General features: G+C 38.4%; 1 protein-coding gene across 2 annotated transcripts in view; it reads left to right on the forward strand.

Annotated features, from left to right (window-relative positions):
- PSEN1 (presenilin 1) overlaps positions 1 to 22,246 on the forward strand; it is a 73,179-nt gene that overhangs the window by 21,843 nt on the left and 29,090 nt on the right. For both annotated transcript variants that reach the window (XM_045807877.2, XM_045807878.2), the window contains exons 4-6: positions 12,743 to 12,996; positions 15,056 to 15,197; positions 22,175 to 22,242. In XM_045807877.2, the coding sequence (XP_045663833.1) occupies positions 12,743 to 12,996; positions 15,056 to 15,197; positions 22,175 to 22,242 (464 nt within the window). The remainder of the gene's footprint in view (positions 1 to 12,742; positions 12,997 to 15,055; positions 15,198 to 22,174; positions 22,243 to 22,246) is intronic.

Consider the following 22,246-nt stretch of genomic DNA (forward strand, 5'->3'; position numbering starts at 1 on the left):
GCTCATGGGAGTTTAATTTGTGTTTATTTGGAGGCAAGTTGTCAATTAAGTCTGCAAATACACAGGCCTTTTGGAAATAATTTGGCAATTAAATTTAAAAATGCACATACCTTTGACTTAGGATTTCCACTTTTAGAAATTTATCCATAAAAATATTACCACAAGACTGCCAAGAACTGTAGACAAACGTATTTGATGAAACATTATGTGTAGCAATGAGAATTTTGAGATAATTTCAGTCTTGTGTTACTTATGGTTTATCCAGTCAGTACTATAAGATAATGATTAATAGTAGGATGACTAAACTGCCTGAATTGGATTCCCTGCTCTAGACCTTCTTAGCTCTGTGATTTTTTGCTAATTATCTGGCCTTGAAGCTTCAGTTTCTTTCTCTGTTAAGTGAAGTTTATAGTATTAATAAACTCAGAGTTTATTATCACCTGAAGTGCTTAGCATAGTGTCCTGCACATACGAGGTCAATAAGTCTTAGCAATTATTATCATAAGTGTCATTACTATGCTGCTATTATAATAGTTAAGATTGAGGTTTAATATACTGGCATAGAAAGGTGTCTGATATATTATTAAGTGACAAAAGCAAATTATAAACATGGCTTTAAAAAAACTAGAAGTATGGGGTGCCTGGCTGGCTCAGTCAGTGGAGCATGTGACTCTTGTTGACCTCCATGTTGTGAGTTCAAGCCTCATGATGGGTGTAGAGCTTACTTTAAAAAATTTTTTTAAATAAAAAATTAAAAATCTTAAAGTACTTAAGATTGCTTACAAAGATTAGGGAGGACACCTTCTATGTTAGAAACAAAAGTTTGTAATACTTTTTAAAACTTCTAAAAAATGTTTATAAACTTTTGTTTATAGTCTTTTTTTTTTTAATTTTACTTATTAGAGAGCATGAGCAGGGGGAGGGTCAGAGGGAGAGGGAGAAGCAGACTCCCCACTGAGTGGGAAGCCCTACTCGGGGCTTGATCCTAGGACCCTGGGATCATGACCTGAGCTGAAGACGGGCAGCCTGTTTATAGTCTTTTAATTACAAAAATAAAACTTAAAAAAAAAAAGGGCAGGCAGAAAACAAGTTTAAGAAAACAACAACAGCCACTACACTGTGTTAAAAATACCTCCACAATTTTTGCTGCGTGAGAAATATTCTTGCTTGAGGGTCCACATGCCTTTGGTGGCTGGACTTACACTTGCATCACATTTTGAGATAAGAAGAAGGGAGAAAGAATTAAAAGGAAGCCTCTGACTTAATGGTGTAGGAGTCCAGGGGAATCTGGCTTCATAGGAACTCACTTCCCACATACTTACCACTTCCCATAGGACTCCACCCTCCCTGACACTTACAACATTTATATAGTGAGTAATCCTTCCTTCTGCCACTGAAATGAAATCATTTATAATGGCTACAGCACTTGTTTTTCTGAACCTTAAAAATAGCTTTTAAAGGCAAAACTATGAAGGCAGTAAAAAGACCAGTGGTTGCCCAGAGTTGTAGTGGGGAGAGAGATATAAATAGGCAGAATACAGAGGATTTTTAGGACAGAACTATATGGTACTATGATGGATACATGTTACACATTTTTTAAAACCCATGGAATGTGTGACATCATGAGTGAACTCTAATGTAAACTATGGACTTTGGGTGATAATGGCATGTTAATGTAGATTCATTGATTGAAGAAATGTACCACTCTGGTATAGGATGTTAATGGCAGCAGGGGGGCAAGGGTAGTTGGTGGAGGCTGGGGGAGGCGGGGCAAGGGTATATGTGAACTCTGTACTTTCTGCTCACTTTTGCTGTGAACCTAAAACTGCTCTAAAAAGTAAAGTTTAGGGGCGCCTGGGTGGCTCAGTCGTTAAGCATCTGCCTTCGGCTTAGGGCGTGATCCCAGCATTCTGGGATCGAGCCCCACATCAGGCTCCTCTGCTGGAAGCCTGCTTCTCCCTCTCCCACTCCCCCTGCTGTGTTCCCTCTCTCGCTGGCTGTCTCTCTCTGTCAAATTAATAAATAAAAATCTTTAAAAAAAAATAAAAATAAATAAAAAGTAAAGTCTATTTTTTTCAAAGCTAGAAATGACCTACGTAGCTATACACACAGAAGGCCTTTATGTTCTTAATCTTTTAGAGGTATATGCTAAAATATTTACGAAGAAAATGATGTCTGAATTTGTCTCAATACTAGATGGGTGAAATGTGTGGGAAAATAGATGGAATGAGATTAGCCATGAGTTGTTAGTAATTGAAGCTGAGTAAAGTACACGTGGGACTTCATTTAACACTTCTGACAGTATTTGTCTTAACTTTTTCCATAATGAAAAGTTTTTTTTTTTAATTAGCCTTAAAAATAATGCTAAGTCATCATCTTAGTATTTAGCTGCCAGGATTTTTCATTTTTGAAATCACTTAGTAGTTCTAGTGTCATCCTCCTTTTTTTTTTTTTTTTTTTAACATTTTATTTGAGAGGAGGGCGCATGTACACACGCGCACAAGAGAGAGCACAAGTGGTGGGGGTGGGGGAGTAGCAGGGGGCAGCTGCAGAGGGGGAGGGAGAAGCAGGCTCCCCGCTGAGCAAGGAGCTGGATGCGGGACTCTATTTCAAGACTCTGGGATCATGACCTGAGCCAAAGGCAGACGCTTAACCAACTGAGCCGCCCAGGTGCCCCTAGAGTCATCCTCCTTTTTTAACAGTTTCAAAGCACCTACACACCCCTTTTGAGAAAGACACTTATTTTTTTTATTGAGGTGTAATTGGCATACAGTAAACTACCCTTATTTAAAGTATACAATTTAATAAGTTTTGATATTTGTATATATGCCCTTGAAATCACCACCACAGTCAAGATGATGAACTTAATCACCCCCAGAAGTTTCCTTGTGTTCCTTTGCAGTCTGTCCCTTTTGGCTCTCCCCAGCTCTTCCTCATCCCCAGGCAACTACTGATCAAGTTTTTGTCAATATACTCTAGTTTTCATTTCCTTGACATTTGTACAAATGGGATCATACAGTACATATTCTTTTGCCTGGCTTCTTTCATTCAGTATAATTATTTTGAGATTCAGCAGTGGCATAGCGTGTATCAACTGTTTATTCTTTTTTACTCCTGAGTTGTATTCCATTATATGGATATACCACAGTTTTTTATCCATTTATTTGTTGATGGATATTTTGTTTCCAGTTTGGGGTTGTTATCAATGAGGCTGTTACAGACATTGATATACAAATAATTAAATGGACATATGCTTTCATTTATTTTGAGTAAATAAGAGTAGAATATGATCCAATGGCATAGGTATAGATTTAACTTTTTGAGGTATTGTCAAACAGTTTTCAAATTGGTTGTAGAATTTTGTACCAGAATTTTATAAGAATTCAGTTCTTCCACTTGGTATACTTGGTGCAGTCAGTCTTTTTAATTTTGTAGCCCTTCTAGAGGGTATATAGTAATATCTCATTGTAGTTTTAATTTACATTTTTCTGAATAATGATGGTAAGTATCTTTTCATGTGCTTATTGGTCATCCTAATATCTTTGGTGAAGTGTCTGTTCCAATCTCTTTCCCAATTTTTAAATTGGGTTGTTTGTTTTCTTAGTGAGTTTTGAGAGTTCTTTATATATTGTGGATACAAGTCCTCTACAGTATATATGCTTGGCAAACATTTTCTCCCAGTCTGTGGCTTGTCTTTTTCTTTTCTTTTCTTTTCTTTTTTTTAAGATTTTATTTATTTGTTTGACAGAGAGAGAGACAGCCAGCGAGAGAGGGAACACAAGCAGGGGGAGTGGGAGAGGAAGAAGCAGGCTCATAGCGGAGGAACCTGACGTGGGGCTAGATCCCATAACGCCGGGATCACGCCCTGAGCCGAAGGCAGATGCTCAACCGCTGTGCCACCCAGGCGCCCCTGTCTTTTTATTTTCTTAACAGTGTTTTTTGAGAAGTGGAAATAGGTCAATTTAGATATTGACGGAAGTCCCTTTTATCAACTTCTGTGGCTCTTTTTTTGGGTGTCATCTAAGAAATCTTTGCCTAATTCAGGTTCTCAAAAGTTTGTTTATACATTTTCTTCTGGAAACTTGATATGTTTAAGTCTATATAGTATAATTTTTTGTACATCATGTGAGATGTGGGTCAACATTCATTTATCTCCTTTTGGATTTCCAGTTGTTTCAGTACCGTTTGTTGAAAAAGATACCCTTTCTCCACTAAATTGCCTTTCCATCTTTGGCAAAAATCAGTTGTCCATATGTGTCATTCTGCTTCTGAGCTTTCTGGTCTGTTCTGTTGGTCTCTTTGTCTATCTTTGTGCCAATACTACATTTCCTTGCTTATTGTAACTGTATAAGAAGTCTTAAAATCAAGAAACATTAGTTCTCCAACTTTGGAAGTTGTTTCAGATTGCCTTAGTCTTTTGTATTTCCATATGAATTTTGCAGACATTTCTACAAAAAAAGCCTGCTAGAATTTTGATTGAGATTGCATTGAATCTATAGATCAATTGGAAGTGAGGTGTTGGTAGAATTGACACCTTAACAAGAATGAGTCTTTCAGTCCATGAACACAGTATATCTGCACATTTATTTAGGTCTTTAAATTTTTTTAATTGTGATATAAAATATAAGATAAAATTTAAAATTTACTATCTTAACCATTTTTTTTTTAAAGATTTTATTTATTTGACAGAGATAGAGACAGCCAGCGAAAGAGGGAACACAAGCAGGGGGAGTGGGAGAGGAAGAAGCAGGCTCATAGCAGAGGAGCCTGATGTGGGGCTCGATCCCAGAACGCCGGGATCACGCCCTGAGCTGAAGGCAGACGCTTAACCGCTGTGCCACCCAGGCGCCCCTATCTTAACCATTTTTAAGTGTATAGTTCAGTAGTGTTGACTGTATTCACGTTGTGGTGCAACAGATCTCTAGAACTTTTTCAAAAACTTGCAAAACTGAAACTCTTTACCCATTGAAGAACAGCTCCTCATTTCCCGCTCTCTGCACTCCCTAGCAGTCCCAATTATGCTTTCTGGGTTTTTTTTTTTTTTTTTTTTTTTGAGATGGACTGCTTTAGATATTCAGTAAGTGGAATCATACAACATTTGTCTTTTTGTGACTTACTTATTTCATTTAATATAATGTGCTCAAACTTTCATCCATGTTTTAGCATGTGACAAGATTTTCTTCTCTTTTAAGGCTGAATTATTCCATTGTACATATGCACCACATTTTTCTCTGTCTGCTGATGGACATTTGAGGTGCTTCTGTTTCTTGGCTCTTGTGAATAATGCTGCAGTGACCATGGATGTGCAAATATAAATATCTCCTTAAGATACTGCTTTTAATTCTTTTGGCTATAAGCCCAGAAGTAGGGTTGCTGGATCATAAGATAATCCTGTTTTTAATCTTTTGTCCATAATAGCCATGCTGTTTTACATTCCTACCAATAGTGCACAAGAATTTCAATTTCTCTGCATCCTTGCTAATCCTTGTTATTTTTTTGATAGTAGCCATCCTCATGGGTGTAAGATGGTATCTCCTTGTTGTTTTGATTTGCATTTCTCTAATGATTAGTGATCTTGAACATCTTTTCATATGCTTATTGGCCTTTTGTATATGTCCTTTGGAGAAGTGTGGGATGGAGCCCCACACTGGGCTCCCTGCTCAGCGGGGAACCTGCTTCTCCCTCTCCCTCTGCTGCTCCCTCTGCTTGTGCTCTCTTGCTTTCTGTCAGATAAATAAATAAAATCTTTTAAAAAAATAAAATGAAATTAAAAATAAAATCAGATTTTTTTTTGTTATTGTATTGTAGGAATTCTTTATATATTCTGGATATTTACCCTCTTATCAGATACATAATTTACAAAAATTTTCTCCCATTCTGTGGTTTCCTTTTTATTCTGTTGGTTGTTTCTCTGATGCAAAGACGTTTTAAAATTTGGTATAGTTTCATTTGTCTATTTCTGCTTTTGTTCTTTCATTTCTCTTAGCAAATATTTTGTAGTTTTCAGTGTACAAGTATATTTGGGGCTCCCCAGGATCTTGCTCGTGTTCAGTGAATAGCTAGAAGAACTGACCGAATTCAGAAAAGCTGTTAACACTCACTGGTTATACTCACTGGCTATAGTTTATTACAGAGAAAGAATACAAATTAAAATTAGCAGATAAACACATTGTAGGGCAGAGTCCAAGAGATACCAGGCATGAACTTCCAGTTTTGTTCTCCTAGCAGAGTCGTAGGAACAGTGCTTAATTCTCCCAGGAACATGCACAGTGTTGCTGACCAGGAAGCTTACTTGAGCTTTGGTGTCCAGGAGTTTTACTGGGGGCTAGTCCTGTAGACCACAGTTCTCTAGCCCCTCCCAAGGTCAAGCAGATACTTTGTGGCCCAAGACCTTCACCATAGATCACGTTGTTAGCAGTGTGGCCCAAAGCCTCATGTAAATAAAAACACTCTTAACAGGCGGGATATTCCAAGGGCTTAGAGGTTATCTCCCAGGAACCAGGCCAAGTCTTTCTTTGGCATGTGCCAGGCTTGGCCATCCCTGACCTATTGCGTTAATCCCTCACTACACAATAGGCCTTTCACATCTTTTCATCCTTTAGGTCTCAGCTCAGATGTCACTTCCTCAGAAAGGTATTCTCTGGCCACACGATCTAAAAGTAGTCACATCCCGCATATTTTTTTATCCCATCACCCTGTTACAGTACTATTCCAGCTCTAATTATCTTGTTTAGTATCTCTCTCCTCCTGCTTGAAATCAGTTCATGAGAACAGAGACCTTATCTGTCTTTTCGACTGCTGTATCCCTGGCATTCAATTTTTTAAAAAATTAATAAGTGTAGTGATTAAACCTAGAAACTAAAAGTACCATAAGCCAATGGCAAAGGATATGAATACTTAGTTCATAGAAAAAAATGCTCATCTTTCCTAATAATAAAAGAAGTTACACCGTGTTCGCATATTTAACCTATCAGATTGGTAAAAATCCAAGCATTTCATAGCTTACTTTGTTGATAATGGCTTATTGAAATAGGAACTCTCCTATACTGCTGAGTCTTTAAACTGGTACAGCCCTTAGGGAGGGTGATTTGGCAATACATATCAGGATTTTAAATGCGTATATACTTTGACCCAGTAGTTTCACTTCAGGAAACTTACCCTACAGATAACGCTTCGTACATGTGAAATAACTTGGGGTATTCATTTTAGCAGTGTGTGTAAATGGCAAAAAGTTGGAAGCATGTTTATAGCAGTAATGTCCGCAATAGCCAAAATATGGAAAGACCCAGATGTCCATCCACAGATCAGATGAATGGATGGATAAAGAAGATGTGGGGTGTGTGTGTGTAATGGAATGTTACTCTGCCATCAGAAAGAATGAAATTTTGCCAGTTGCAACGATGTGGATGGAACTAGAGGGTATTATACTAGGTGATGTAAGTCAGAGAAAGACAAATACCATATGATTTCACTCGCATGTGGAATTTAAGAAACAAAACAGATGACCATAGGGAAAGGCAAGGAAAAATAAGATGAAAATAGGGAGGCAAACCATAAAAGACACTTAACTCAGGGAAACAAACTGAGGGTTGCTGGAGAGGAGGTGGGTAGGGGGATAGGATAATTGGGTGATGGGCATTAAGGAGGGTGCTTGATGTAATGAGCACTGCATGTGATATGCAACTGATGAATCACTAAATTCTATCCCTGAAACTGATAATGCAGTATATGTTAACTAAATTGAATTTAATTTAAAAAAAGAAAGAAAAAAGTTGGAAGCAAGTTAAATGTCCATCATTAGGGGATTGGCCTAATAAATTATGATACTTTCATACACTGGCTATGTAGCTGGTTTGAAAAGGTTTTTTTCGGGACACCTGGGTGACTCGGTCGTTGAGCGTCTGCCTTCGGCTCAGGTCATGATCTCAGGGTCCTGGGATTGAGCCCCACATTGAGCTCCCTGCTCAGTGGGGAGCCTGCTTCTCCTCCCTCTGCCTGTTTCTTCTCTGCTCCTGCTTGCTCGCTCGCTGGCTCTCTATCAAATAAATAAATAAAATCTTTTTTAAAAAATAAATAATTTAAAAATAAAAAGTTGTTTTTCAAAGAATAAGGATGTACTTTATGTACTGATGTATAAAAAATCTCTAAGACACAGAGTTAAAGAAAGCAGAGTGTAGGAGAGTGCATTTATTGTACTACCATTTGTGTAAAAAAAGGGAAATGAGACTATGTACTTGTATTTGCTTGTATATACATCAAGAAACTTTGCAGAGAACAATGACAGTGGTAACCTGGGGCATTAGACAACGAAGTAGAGAGTTATGTGGGAGTTTTTTTTATGTTATTCCTTGTTATATTCTTTGCTTTAGAGTCATGTGAAAATTTTACCTGTTTAAATAAATTGTATTTTAAAGAAATTGAAGCATATAGTCAATTTAAAAAATAGTATCCAAAGTACTATAAAGAGAAAGGGTGCATTAAGCAGTGCTCTAGCATCCAGATATCAGCTTCAAGGGTGGGGCAGGGTGGGGTTGGCTCATGTTCATTATAAACCAGAACATCCAGTTGAGTACTGTGAACGAACATATTATGATTGCTGCTTTCATGCTAGACTTACCCAATTCAACTGTTCCTGTAGCCTAATAGGACAGCTGTGGTGCCGTAGAAAGAACACAGATTTCAAAGCAAGAGACTTGAATTTGATTCCTGTGTCTGCTGTTTTCTGGCCTTGAGATTTTGGACAAATTGTTTTAATGTTTATCTACCAAAACCTCTCGATATATACAAAGAATAAATGAAATAATGTGAGCGTGCTTTGTAAATTATCAAATACTATATAAAGAGAGCTATTATTATCATTTGCATTTTGGTCTATAGTGCACAGTAATCAACCCATTAAGTTGGTCATAATTGTATTGCTGAACATTAGTCACAAACAAAACATTCTTAGCATATGACTTAGTCACCTCCTTCAAAGAAAACAGAAGTACGAATTTCCTCAACTCTGCTCTTCAGCTATCTGTCACACTGTGTCCCTGTCCTCCAGAGCCTACTTTGCCGTCCCACTGGACTTTGGTCACTCCTGTAACTGTGTTCAGCAAAAAATACCTTTCTTAGGTGTATGTATTTCTATCTTTTGTGCTTTGGAATAGTTTCCTTTCTGTTCCTCATAAGGTTTAAATCTTCATATTTTCTGTGTGAGGTCAAGAAGTTACTTCCTGACCTCCAGACTGAGGTAAAGGGCACCAGTTCCTTTGTAAAGCCAACTCTTCTCTCTTCTGCTCCCCTCCACTTATCCCCTGCCCTATTCTATGAGTTATCATCTCCCTGTCTTGTACCCTCAGTCTCTTCTGCTGGTCCTGACTCTCTGCTTTGACCTGACAAGTATGCTCAAGTCTAACATCCCTAAAATGTTTTCAAATGTGAATCCCTTCTGTTGTCACATCTTTTATTTTTTTTGCTTCGAAGAATGATTGCCTTTAACTCCTCAGTTTCCATTCATTCCCCAGTTCATTATGATTTGTGGTCTCATTTCCCTCTTAACTGTTTTACTTTTGTAAAAATATTGGCCAACTTCCCCCTGCTAAATTCAGTGGCTTTTCAGCTCTCATACCGCCTGACTGTTGATGACACGTCTGAAATGTACTCCTTCGTCTGCTGTGACGTACTGTTCCTGGGATTTCTTCCCTCTCCCCTATTTTTCTCTTAATCTCTCTGGCTGGTTTTTATCCTGTCACCTGCTGCTGAAGCTTAGGGGTTATTGACTTCTCTCCTTGGTTGTCATCCCACTCTGTTTTTCTTTCCACAGTTGTTGCATTACATAATGGCCAAGTCCGTATTGTTCTGCTTCCCATCTATACTCTCTTCCTGAGATTTCATCCATTTCCATAACTGTAGAAAATAATGACTCCCCCATCTCTACCTTTTTTTCTTTTTTCTTTTTTTCTTTCTTTTTTTTTTTTTTTAGATTTTATCCATTTATTTAACAGAGAGACAGCCAGCGAGAGAGGGAACACAGGCAGGGGGAGTGGGAGAGGAAGAAGCAGGCTCCCAGCAGAGGCACCTGATGTGGGGCTCGATCCCAGGACTCCGGGACCACACCCTGAGCCGAAGGCAGATACTTAACGACTGAGCCACCCAGGCGCCCCTCCCCCACCTCTACCCTTGGACTTTGCTCACTGGTTGCAGACACCTCACATTCACCTATCTCCCTAATTAAAATAGCTCTTCTCTCCTGTCTGCTCATCTTCTTGTGTTCCCTGCCCCATCAGTGCCATCATCACCTTCCCAGTCCCTTATGCAGAAACCTCCAGGATCATCCTTGACTCCTTCCTGACCATCACATGTAATTTGCCACAAAGCCCTGTCAGTTCTGCTTCTGTAATATCTTTCTCATACATCTCCTTGATTTCATTGCCACTCAGTCAGGTTTCTTTAAAACGAATCGTAATCTAATGTGTCACTACCTCAACCTTAACAATTTTTATGACTTTTTATTGCCTACAGGACAAAGTCTAAAGTCCCTTGGCATGGCAAATGAGATTTTTTACAACCTATTCCTAACCTTTCCTGCCACTAGCCCTGACAAACTGTGTTCCCCAGCCAATGCAGGAGTATTCACTGGTTTTCTGTGTAGGCCTAGCTTTTTTTTTTTTTTCCAAAGATTTTAATTTATTCGACAGACAGAAAGACAGCCAGCGAGAGAGGGAACACAAGCAGGGGGAGTGGGAGAGGAAGAAGCAGAGGAGCCTGATGCGGGGCTCGATCCCAGGGATCCAGGATCACGCCCTGAGCCGAAGGCAGACGCTTAACGACTAAGCCACCCAGGCACCCCAGGCCTTGCTTTTCAGTTTCACACCTCTGCACCACTGTCATGTCTCTGCTTGGAGTCCATTCACCTTCCACTCACTTTTCTCAGAAATCGTATCTTGATGCTGCCTTTCTGGACCACTTCATCCATGTCTCTGATATAATGTTTATCCTATATTAAAGCTAACATCTTCTTAAGGACAGCATCTAGATCTTTTTAGTTTCGGTATTGCCATAGCACAATACCTGGAATATAGAATTTTGATAATTGCGTATGGAATGAATATATTCAAAGTAAAGTAAAAGAGAACTCAGCCCACACTGAATTTGCATAGTTCCCTTGTTTTCTTGTGAACAGCACATCAAGAGGTAGTTAAGAGCTTGATTTCTGTAGTTGGGCATGCCTGGGTTCAAACCCTCTCTGTAATGCTTCCTAGCTGTGCCATTTCCCCACCTACAAAGTGGTGATGACGGGGTGGCTGTAAGAATTTAATGTAAGGCACATATCACAATCTCCAGTACATTGTAATCATATTAAGCTATTATTGAGAGTGTAATGTATTTTTAATGAATAACAGTAATAGTCATACTCTGTAGTCCAAAATGAGGTGAAGGGGTGGAATGTTCTTACATGATCTTCCTAAGAGAACCTGTTCTTAACCAAGCTGATGACATTTTACCAGCAACAGTGACTATCAGTCTGCTTTCCTCTCCTATTCTATACTTATCCAGGAGGAAGAGTGCTGTTCTTTTCCTCCTCTTATCTATTATTTTTATTATTGTTATTAATGTTCTTGACATTCACTCTCCCCTTTACAAAAAGTTGAGTTTTAGATAGGAACAGTGATCCCAAAAAGGAAGTTAAACTTGAAGAGTAAGAAAGGGTAAATCCAGGATAAGGATGAAAGTGGTGTTTGGATTAAGAGACTGAGGAAAGTAGAATCTAAGAAAGGTTCCAGTTTCATTCCGTCATTCGTCAAATATTTATTTTTCCCTCACTCTATACAGGGCAAGGTGGGGATGCCTCTGGCTGGAGGGACATCAGAATTGTATAAGCCCTAATTTCTCTCTGTAAAGATTTTTAGAAATCTTCTAAATAATTTTTTGAAATAATTGTAGATTTACATGTACTTGTAAGAAATAATAGATCCCTAGTATATCAGTACAAAGATTTGAAGTCTTATCAATAATGAAGGTGAGTGGTGCCTGGCTGACTCCGTTGGTGGAGCGTGCGACTCTTGATCTCAGGGTCATGAGTTCGAGCCCCATGTTGGACATAGGGCCTACTTAAAAAAATTATGAAGGTGAGATAGTTCCTTGTATAACTGGTATGAAACCACAGGTAGAAAGCAGTTCATAATTTTGAAAAAGGTGAGATTGCTATGCTTACAGCTGTAGCAAATAAGGTTTCATGCAGGTATCAGTTTTTAAGCCAAACCTCAGAGGATGAGTACAGTTGTGTTAGGTTGAGAACAGCAGAGGAGAATGAGGCAAACCAAGAGTTGGGTGAGAGGGAGGACCTGGGTTCCTTCACCAAACAGCAACAAATCATCTAGACATTTGTCTGTTTGTTTATTTATTTAAGATTTTTATTTGTCAGAGAAAGAGCGCACAAGAAGGGGAGCGGCAGGCAGAGGGAGAAGCAGACTCTCCGCTGAGCAGGGAGCCCCATGCGACTCGATCCCAGGATGCTGGGATCATGACCTGAGCTGAAGGCAGATGCTTAACTGACTGAGCCACCCAGGCATCCTTCATCTAGACTTTTGCATTGCACACCTCTTGTGAATTGATTCTTTCTTGCCTCGAGTTTTTAGAACTCAAGTAATGATGGGCCTCTTCTTAATCACAGGTCTAATATTCCTTTTCTGTTTTTATAGCATACCTTGATTGTACTGAGTCTGACTTCTTGAAAAAGTTTCTCTTGTGCTTTTAGAATGATAATAGAGAACGGCATGAGCATAGCAGCGAAAGGCGGAGACGTGGCAACCCTGAGCCATTATCTAATGGACGACCCCAGGGTAACTCACGGCAGGTGGTGGAACAAGATGAAGAAGAAGATGAAGAGCTGACATTGAAATATGGCGCCAAACATGTGATCATGCTCTTTGTCCCTGTGACTCTCTGTATGGTGGTGGTCGTGGCTACTATCAAATCAGTCAGCTTCTATACCCGGAAGGATGGACAGCTGTATGTATGAGTGTTTTATTATTCTCAAGGCGGGTCTGGCTTTTCTTTGTAGTGTGTCATCGTCACTTTGGAGGCCTCTGCTCCGAAGGGGCGCAAAGGCTAGAGAGTGCTTCCTCTCTGATAGAGCAGTTGACAGAAAAAGGGATTATTATTTGATGCTTTAAGCAGAGAAAATGAGAGCTACAGAATTCTATTTCATATATGGTGTCATTGGTTAGGGCTGAATTTATTTGAAATTGAGCAGGGAAAGAGTTGAATATTAATCTTTTCCACCTCAAGGCCATTGGTCCCATTGTTCTTCTGCTAGAACATTCTTTTCTAGATTTGATGGATGAATTCTTATCATCCTTCTCATCTTTGCATAAATGTTAAGTCCTCAAAGGTAATTTCCCTGATCCTTGTAACAGAATTAGGTCCTTCCTGATACTCTTTCTCATAGCAGCCTGTTCTTTTTCACTTGTCACAATATGCAAATATATTATTTTTTTACATTATTTAAAGCCTGGTTTCCTTCTATACCGGAAGGCCTATGAGGACATATTGTTTCTATGGCTAGTTATGTAATAAATGCTCAGCAAAAAAAAGTTGCTAAGTGAAAGGATGAAGAATTCATGTAAGCTGGCATTCTCTAGACTCTTGGGGGGATTGTCGTGTAGATTCTCTGGTGCTGTTGGTATGAGCCCTTTGCCTTCAGGAAAAATGCTTTAATTCAGATTCACCTAGTTTTGTCTCTAGGACTCTGTAGGGCCCCTGTAGGGCTCAGAGTTTTAAATGAATTTTGGAATTTGAAATAACAAACTGTGTGGTGTTCTAAAAGCCAAACTTTTAAACTTTTTGGGAGAAGGGCTAAGATAAGAGTAAAGGGCAGGGGTTGGAGATAGCAGTCAAAAGAGACTGGGGAATATTATCTGTATCGCTTCGAATTAGTTTTGGCTATATATTATAGAACAGGGTTAGCAAGCCGTAGTCCACAGGACAGATCTGCCTGCCACCACCTATTTTTGTAAATAAAGTTTTATTGGAACATAATCATGTTAATTCATTTATATATTGTCTGTGGCTGCCTTCATACTACAGTGGCAGAATTCAGTGGTTACAACAGACAGCATATGACACACAGAACTTAAAATATGTACTCTTTAGTCCTTAACAGAAAGTTTCCTGTCCTGTTATAGGAAATCAAAACAACTGGTTTAAATGGTGTACATATTTTATCTCTCCCAGAGAGTGGTACAGGATGGTCAGTCCGGATTGGTAGTATGGCTTCACATTCCTCAAGGACTCAGGCTCCTTCTTTCCTTTTTCTTTGGCTTCTGTCCTTTAGGTAATTCAAGGTTCCTTATTGGTACTGGAGCCCCAGGCTTCAATTCAGACAACAGAAAGCAGGAAATAGTGGGGAGAAAGGGACCTAAGACTTATCTCTCAGCAGAATTAACACCTTTCTTAGAAGTTCCACACATCACATCCACTTAAAACTCATTGGCCATACTTTGTCTCATGGCCACACCTAACTGTAAGGGAGTCAGAAATAAAGTCTTTTAGTTGGGAACACTGGAACCTGGAATAAAAAAGTATGTATATGTGAATGAGAAACCAAGGGGAAGACGGGTAGGTGACGTTATATCAAAACAACTCCAGTTGCAGTCACCTTATAGGTGAAAAAAGTAATTGTAAGCCATTATATAAGCCACCTTCCTTTGAAGTACTTGTAGTTTAGGTAGTTTATGTGTACAGTCCAGTTCTTTAAACAAATCACTAATAAGCTGTGGAGAAAGAACATTTGACGAGTAACTATTTCAATATAAAGATCCACTAGATGGAGCCAGTGTCTGCCTCACAGAAGTCCACCTGTCCACATTTTAGATCTCGCCTTTTATTTTGAAGCACTTATTTTAGAGTATAGCTAATTTTCTTAGCTAAAATTCTTGGCTAGATTGCTGAGCTGGGAAAAAAGTCCTAAGATATCAGTTAAATCAAGGAAACAAAACTGGTGTTGGGGAGGGGTGTGGTTTGAGATATCCATTGACACTTTGGGCTTTTGTATTTTCTTTTATTATAGAATCTATACCCCATTCACGGAAGACACAGAGACCGTAGGGCAGAGAGCCCTGCACTCTATTCTGAATGCTGCTATCATGATCAGCGTCATAGTTGTCATGACTATTCTCCTGGTGGTTCTGTATAAATACAGGTGCTACAAGGTGAGTGTGAGATATGGAGCTTTGCTTTCCACTGTGTTCTTTTTGTGATTGGGTTTTCCTGTCATATACCTTACTTGGTCTAGTAGAGAAAAGGGCGTGATGTTCTAGAACTGATTTAATTTTTAGTTTTTTCCCCCTTATTGTAGAACATTTAAAAAACACAAAAAGATATAAATGAAAAATATTTTCATATCATATCACATTCTAAATGGTTTTAACATTTTGATTTGCAGTATACTTAGGACATTCCAGGTTATATCCTAAGACCTCTGTGAATTCCCTCATTCACAAATAGTACTATAGGATATAATTGTCCCTATAAAGTAATATAACTTAAAAAAATTCAGATTTTCCTGAGTGCAGACCACTAGAGCCTTCTTCAGACACTGGTGTTAAACTCATTGGTGACTGGTTATATTCCCATTTCTACATTGGGAGCCATCTATTCCCTTACTGTCTTTCCTGCAGTAGTACTAGTTCTTTCTTTGGGAAATAAGGGCAGGGGAGATTGTGTAGGAAAGACAGAGGCCCAACCCTCACAGCCTCTGCTCCCTTAGCTCACCCTCTAGCTAATGGATTCATTCTTGAATTTTAGCCACCTGGCACGTATTTCAGATGCATGCCTCAGAGAAATCACGAATTATTACAAGTCATGAGACTTAAGGGTCTTTCTCAAATAGAAGAAATAAATGATAACTTTCCAAGTATTGAAGTCTACTCTATTTCCTTCTAGTATTTATTTCTATATATGTTTTAACATGGTTAAAATAAAACGTATAGTATGTGTCCTTTCTTAACTTTTACTTTGGCATAAGCATTTTTCCATATTTAAATTCTCAGAAAATATGTCTGAGAATACGACATTCTCAGAAAATATGTCTGGGGGCACCTGGGTGGCTTAGCTGTTAGACGTCTGCCTTCTGCTTGGTTCATGATTCCAGGGTCCTGGGATCGAGCCCTACATCAGGCTCCCTGCTCGGCGGGAAGCCTGCTTCTCCCTCTCACGCTCCCCTTGCTTGTGTCCTCTCTCACTGTCTCTCTATATGTCTGAGGCTACGTAACATTTGACTCAATGAGTGTATTATAATTTACTTACCCTAATTTCCCTGATGTTGGACATTTAAGTCATTTCCATTTTTTTACTATTCTAAAAAACAACGAATGTTTTTATGGAGCTTTTTCAGTTTTTCCCCAAATTATTTCCTTAGGGTAAAATCCTAGACACAGAATTTATGGGGCAAATTACCTACATTTTTAAAATTTTATTTTATTTATTTATTTGAGAGAGAGTGCAAGAGAGTGGGAGAGAGCATGAGTGGTGGGGAGGGGCAGAGGGAGAGGGAGAAGCAGACTCCCCGCTAAGCAGGGAGTCCACCATGGGACTTGATCCTAGGATCCTGGGATGATGACCTCAGCTAAAGGCAGATGCTTAACCCACTGAGCCACCTAGGTGCCCCTATCTACATATTTTTAATTATCATGGTGTGCAAAATTCCTTTTTTCAAAATGGTAGTATCAGTTTGTACTTACCACTAGTAGTGAATGAGACTGTCTTACCCTACCTTTACAAGCACTGAATTTTTGAAATTCTGTGCTAATTTTTATAAGTGAAACAAAATGCCCTAATTTTGCATTTGGTTAATTACGAGTAAGATCAAATACCATTCCAGTGTTTACGAACTCAAAAATTATAGTTTAATCTTGCTTGTTGAACATCTGAGTGGGTGGAAGTGTTAACCCAAGTGATGACCATGGGCAGTCTGACATTAGCAGGTGGAAAAGATTTAAGACAGAGGTGTCTGTGGTGATGGGAAGTAGTCATCAATACTCAGAAAACCAAAGAGCAAATGATGTAAACCCATGCTGTAAAGCATTCTCCTCCCTCTGCTTAAATATCCTCATGACGGTTACTTTTTCTGTATATACGTGTTTACCTGCTAGTTCTGTTTCTCTGCTTTGTTGGACTCACTGTATGATTCTTTTCTTTTTAAAATATTTTATTTATTTATTTGAGAGAGAGAGCGTACAAGTGGGGAGAGGGGCAGAGAAGCAGACTCCCCACTGGGCAGGGAGCCCGATGCAGGGCTCAATCCCAGGGCCCTGCGATCATGACCTGACCCGAAGGCAGATGCTTAACCGACTGAGCCACCCAGTTGCCCCTAACTTTATGACTCTTATCTGGGTTATATTCTACTTTCGTTCTTCAGATTTTATGGGGAGTCTGTATCGTGTTTAGGGTCATATCCACACCTGCACACCTTAAGGATGGGCCCATAAGTTCATACCAGTTTTAAAAGTTTGCTTTCTTGAGCTTCCTTTCTGTGATCTCCCTGGTACTTTTTGGTTCTTTTGGACATCCCTGTTCCATTCCTCCAGCCAGAAAGCTGGTTTTATTTTACCACTGACAGGGCTAAGAAGTGGTAGGACAGAGAGAGAAATAAAGCCAGTGCCATCTGCCCCACTTTCTGGGAACTACAGCTCCTCCAGTTAAGAGAGGAAGCTTCCCCTCCCTCTGAATTTTAGGCTCCTGCAACCCTCAATAACCACCCCCACAGGATTGTTTGAGAGCTGGGTGTGAGAGAATGGTGAAAGGAAAAAAGCCAGAAAGTGAGATTTTTGCATTCTCTTTTGATGTTAGGAGACCTCTTTCTTGTTGCTTATCCAGAACTAGGCTTCTCCTAGAGCTCTCACTAGCTTGCTAATGCCCATTCGGGGTTGCATTGAGTTCTGATGGAGGAGGGTAGTACTGGAGTGGAAAATGTGATACACTCACTTTTAATTCCCCAGCCCACCTGACTCTGTTCACTTGTCAGAGGCCTCACCTAGCAGCTGCATGCATATTCTGTCCAGCTTTTATGGTTGCATTCGGCAGGAGAGACAGGGTAGATGTGCTTTCACTCCATGGCACCTAGAGCCTGTCTCGATATATTTTGGTCAGTTTTGTGGATCTTTTAGTTATATCTCATTTTAGACAGTCTAATAAGGGTTTATTTTCAGCCACAGTCCCACATTTATTTGTTCATTTGTGTTGTTTTGTTTTGTTTTTTTAACGTTAAGTTCAAGTCTTAGCAGGCACAGCCAATTCTATACGAACAAGTTGTTTACTTTGATTCCTAGTGTAAAATAAAAGGAGCTTTTGAGTCAGAAATTCAGAAACTTGCCAGGACCTGTTTGGAAATAAACCTGGAGGATTTGTTATGTCAGTGGTTGGTTGTGCAATGTCTATGAGAAGCACAAGAAGCTAAAAGACCAGACAAACTTGAAAAAGGTAGAAACTGAAAAGGCAGTTAATTATTACATATCACAGTTATAGATGAAACTGTATAACTTACTAAAGCCACATGATTTCTGGCCTGGACAGTTCAGGGTTTAGAGGAGATGCTTGCTGTTCTGTACTGAAGCAGGGCTCTTTTCTTTCAGAGCCTTTAGCACAGGAAAGCTGAACTAGGGATTTTTGCAAGATGAGAAAAAAAGCCTGTTTTACCACCTGATGTTCTAGAAAAAGGGGAAGTGCTATTTAGTCATCATCAGAAGAGGCTTTGAATTCAGGTAATAATTCAGAAAATCATAACATCAGTGACCAAAAACCATTATTGCAGTCAGAGGGCATTTAATATCTTTACAATATGAAGAGCACTAATAAATCATTCAGAAAATTATGAACATGAACATTATAGAACATTAGAGCATGTAGCTCTTGATCTCAGGAGGGTTTGAGCCCCACATTGGGTGTAGACATTACTTTAAAAAATAAAATCTTAAAGAAAAAAGAAAATTATGAACATCCTAATAAATTTTTAAAAACCAACCCAGAGGAATTACAAAGGAAATATAGATGGCCAGGAGAGAGACAGAGACAGAGAGATGTGTATGTATGTTTCCTCAATGGTAAAAACAGAAGTATATTAAAATAACAACATATTCACCTATTGACTTGGTGAAGATTAATAGTCTTTTTTTGTGAAATCACTAAACCAATATATATCAATAGTCAGTAATTAGAAAAAGTTCGTATGCTTTGATTCTATAATTTTGCTTTCATGCTATATCTGAAAGAATCTGAAATGCAGAAAAATATTTGCATGTGAGGATTTTTATCCTAGCATAAATTTTAATGGGAATAAAGTGGAAAACCATAAGAAATATGGAATAAGGAAAGGTTAAATAAATTAAAAAAGGCTAAATAAATAAGAAAAGGTGAAATTGTGGGTTCGTCCATATATGTAGAATATTATAATTCAGTCATTTAAAAATCATATTTTCAAAAAGTATTTGGTGTCATGAGAATGTGTCTGTTAAAAAAATGTTGTAAAAAGCAGAATGCTAAACTATATTACTTGATTATAATGTTGTTTAAAGGCCTTTATACATGCAGACAGCAAACATGCCTGAAAAAGCACGTTAATAACAACTTTGGTTGTCACTGGTCAGTGGGAGTGGTTTTCTCCCTTTAGTGTTTCTATATCTTCTCAGTGTTATACATATATGTTACTTTTGTATTCAGAAAAGTCCTTTTCTTAAAATAAACACTACTCCATGTTCCCTTGCTGAAAAAAACAAGGTGAAGAGCATTTCTCAACAAAGATGAGAATTTCTAGTATTCAGTATTTACTTTGGCCTTTAAGTCAGAGCTTAATACGGAGTACCAGTGTACATCTCCCACTTTGTAAAACTGTTCTGTTTTGTGATATTTTATATATTTTAGTTTTGTGACTTGGATTATCTCTGAAGCTGAGTCTTATGAGCACGACAGGGTGGGATACACACAGGGAGTTCCTTTCTGCTTCAGCTTAATTGGGTTTTTGCAGATAAAGATAAAGTAGAGTATGGGCTCCCTTTAGGATATTTTGCTAAAGTTGAAAATTTTGAGAGGGAAATGTACAAGTGTCTTCAATTTACTTTTATATGTATTAAGAATAAAAAGGAAGGAGAGATGGATAGAAATGCTACAAAGCAAGTACAGCAAAATGTGAATGGTAGCCGTAAAATTCTTTACATTTTGCTGTGTGTTTGGAAAAAAATTTGTTTAAAGATTTTTTTTTTAAAGACTTTATTTATTTATTCGACAGAGATAGAGACAGCCAGCGAGAGAGGGAACACAAGCAGGGGGAGTGGGAGAGGAAGAAGCAGGCTCACAGCGGAGGAGCCTGATGTGGGGCTCGATCCCAGAACACTGGGATCACGCCCTGAGCCGAAGGCAGATGCTTAACCGCTGTGCCACCCAGGCACCCCTTGTTTAAAGATCTTATTTATTTGAGAGAACGAGAGAGAGAACGAGAGCGAGAAAGAGCATGAGCAGGGGAGTAGGGGCAGAGGGAAAGGGAGACACGGAACTCGATCCCGGGACCCCGGGACCATGACCTGAGCCGAAAGCAGACGTTTAACCAACTGAGGCATCCAGGCACCCCTTGAAAATTTTTATAATAAATTATTAGGGGAAATTTTTGTGGAAGAACACTAGAAATTAAGTTTTTTGTATTCACATAGTCGATTTAGAATATTCGAATGTCCAAAGAATACCAGCTTCCATGTAAAGGCATTCTTTTAACCTTTTCCCAAATTGTGCCATTTTATGAAGCTGTTTTAAAGAAAAAGAGACAGGAATAATTTTTAAGAAATCTTTTCTTTCAAAGGAATTAATAATTACAGATCACCTTGGGTGATCAGAACAGAACCACAAGAGAAAATTAACATACATTTTAATCACAACTAGATTTTGATAGCTTAGAGCCTGATTATTGGAACAACTGGATCTGGGAGGTGGGTGTGGGAGGGGTTTTTTTGCTTTGTTTTTAATGAAGACAAAACAATATTCCTGTTAAGAGATGATGTCTAGGGGGTGCCTGGGTGGTTCAGTCTGTTTAAGTGTCTGCCTTCGGCTCAAGTCATGATCCGAGGGTCATGGAATTGAGCCCCACATCGGGTTCCCTGCTCAGTGGGGAGCCTGCTTCTCCCTCTCCATCTGCACCTCGCCCTCTTGTGCTCTCTCTGTCAAATAAATAAATAAATAAAATCTTAAAAAAAAAAAAAAGATGTTTGGAAAAGTTGGTTAAATAACCCCTACTGCCATTAAATAGTAAACTTCATTGAAAGATTAAAGCATATACTGGGTGTATCCACCTCAAAATAATTTCAGTGTTGGTTAGAAATTGTTTGACAATTTTTTGTGCTTCTCCATTCTGTTCTTAAAAACCCCAGGCTCCCTGAGTTGTATAGTATTTTCCCAAATACACCCATTACATAAAATTACCATTTAAAATGTTCATCTTGTGTAACAGATTGCAAAAGTCAAATCTGATTCTCTCATATGCATAAGCTATACTTGAGTAATAGTGACTAATATTTACATAGCGCTGTATGAATTCTGCATGATAAGGATGGACTGACTTACAGTGTTCCAAAGAATTTTTAATATTACTACTTATTAATGAACCATATAAAATAAACATTAGAAAGCGTTATTATATTTACTGAAACTTTAGATTCTGAATATGATTTTATCAAATGGCTATATAACTTAAAAGTCCTATTTTTTAAATACAGTTAATGTATATATACATAAGTCACTTAGTGGACTATCTGATTTTCAGTTTCATTGAATTTTATTCAATTTATTTCTCTTTATTTCAGAAATACCACAAAATTTTTCCATTGAAAATATTGCTGCTTTAAAGTTTAAATGTTGACTATTGGCTCTGTTGATAATTTATTTTAGGATGCATTATTTTAAAAATGTCACATATTTCTAAAGGAACAAGGGTCTATATATGTCTTGCTGAATTTTCTGTTTTCTTTTCTGAGTAGTTTGGTACCAAAGAGTTCCACTATAAGTATGCACTGATCCCGAAGTCAGCTTGAGTTCTGCCATTTGAAAAAAATAACATATACAGAAGTAATATGTTATTTTTGAAGTAAGAAATTTGCCTTTCTTTAGGGTACGGAATCTGTTAATTATATTGAAATGCTTTCTTTTCTAGGTCATTCATGCCTGGCTTATTATTTCATCTCTGTTGTTGCTGTTCTTTTTCTCATTCATTTACTTGGGGTAA

This window comes from Ursus americanus, chromosome 26 (assembly GCF_024610735.1).
Source record: "Ursus americanus isolate L20-20 chromosome 26, mUrsAme1.1.p, whole genome shotgun sequence".
NCBI classification, from domain to species: Eukaryota; Metazoa; Chordata; class Mammalia; order Carnivora; family Ursidae; genus Ursus; species Ursus americanus.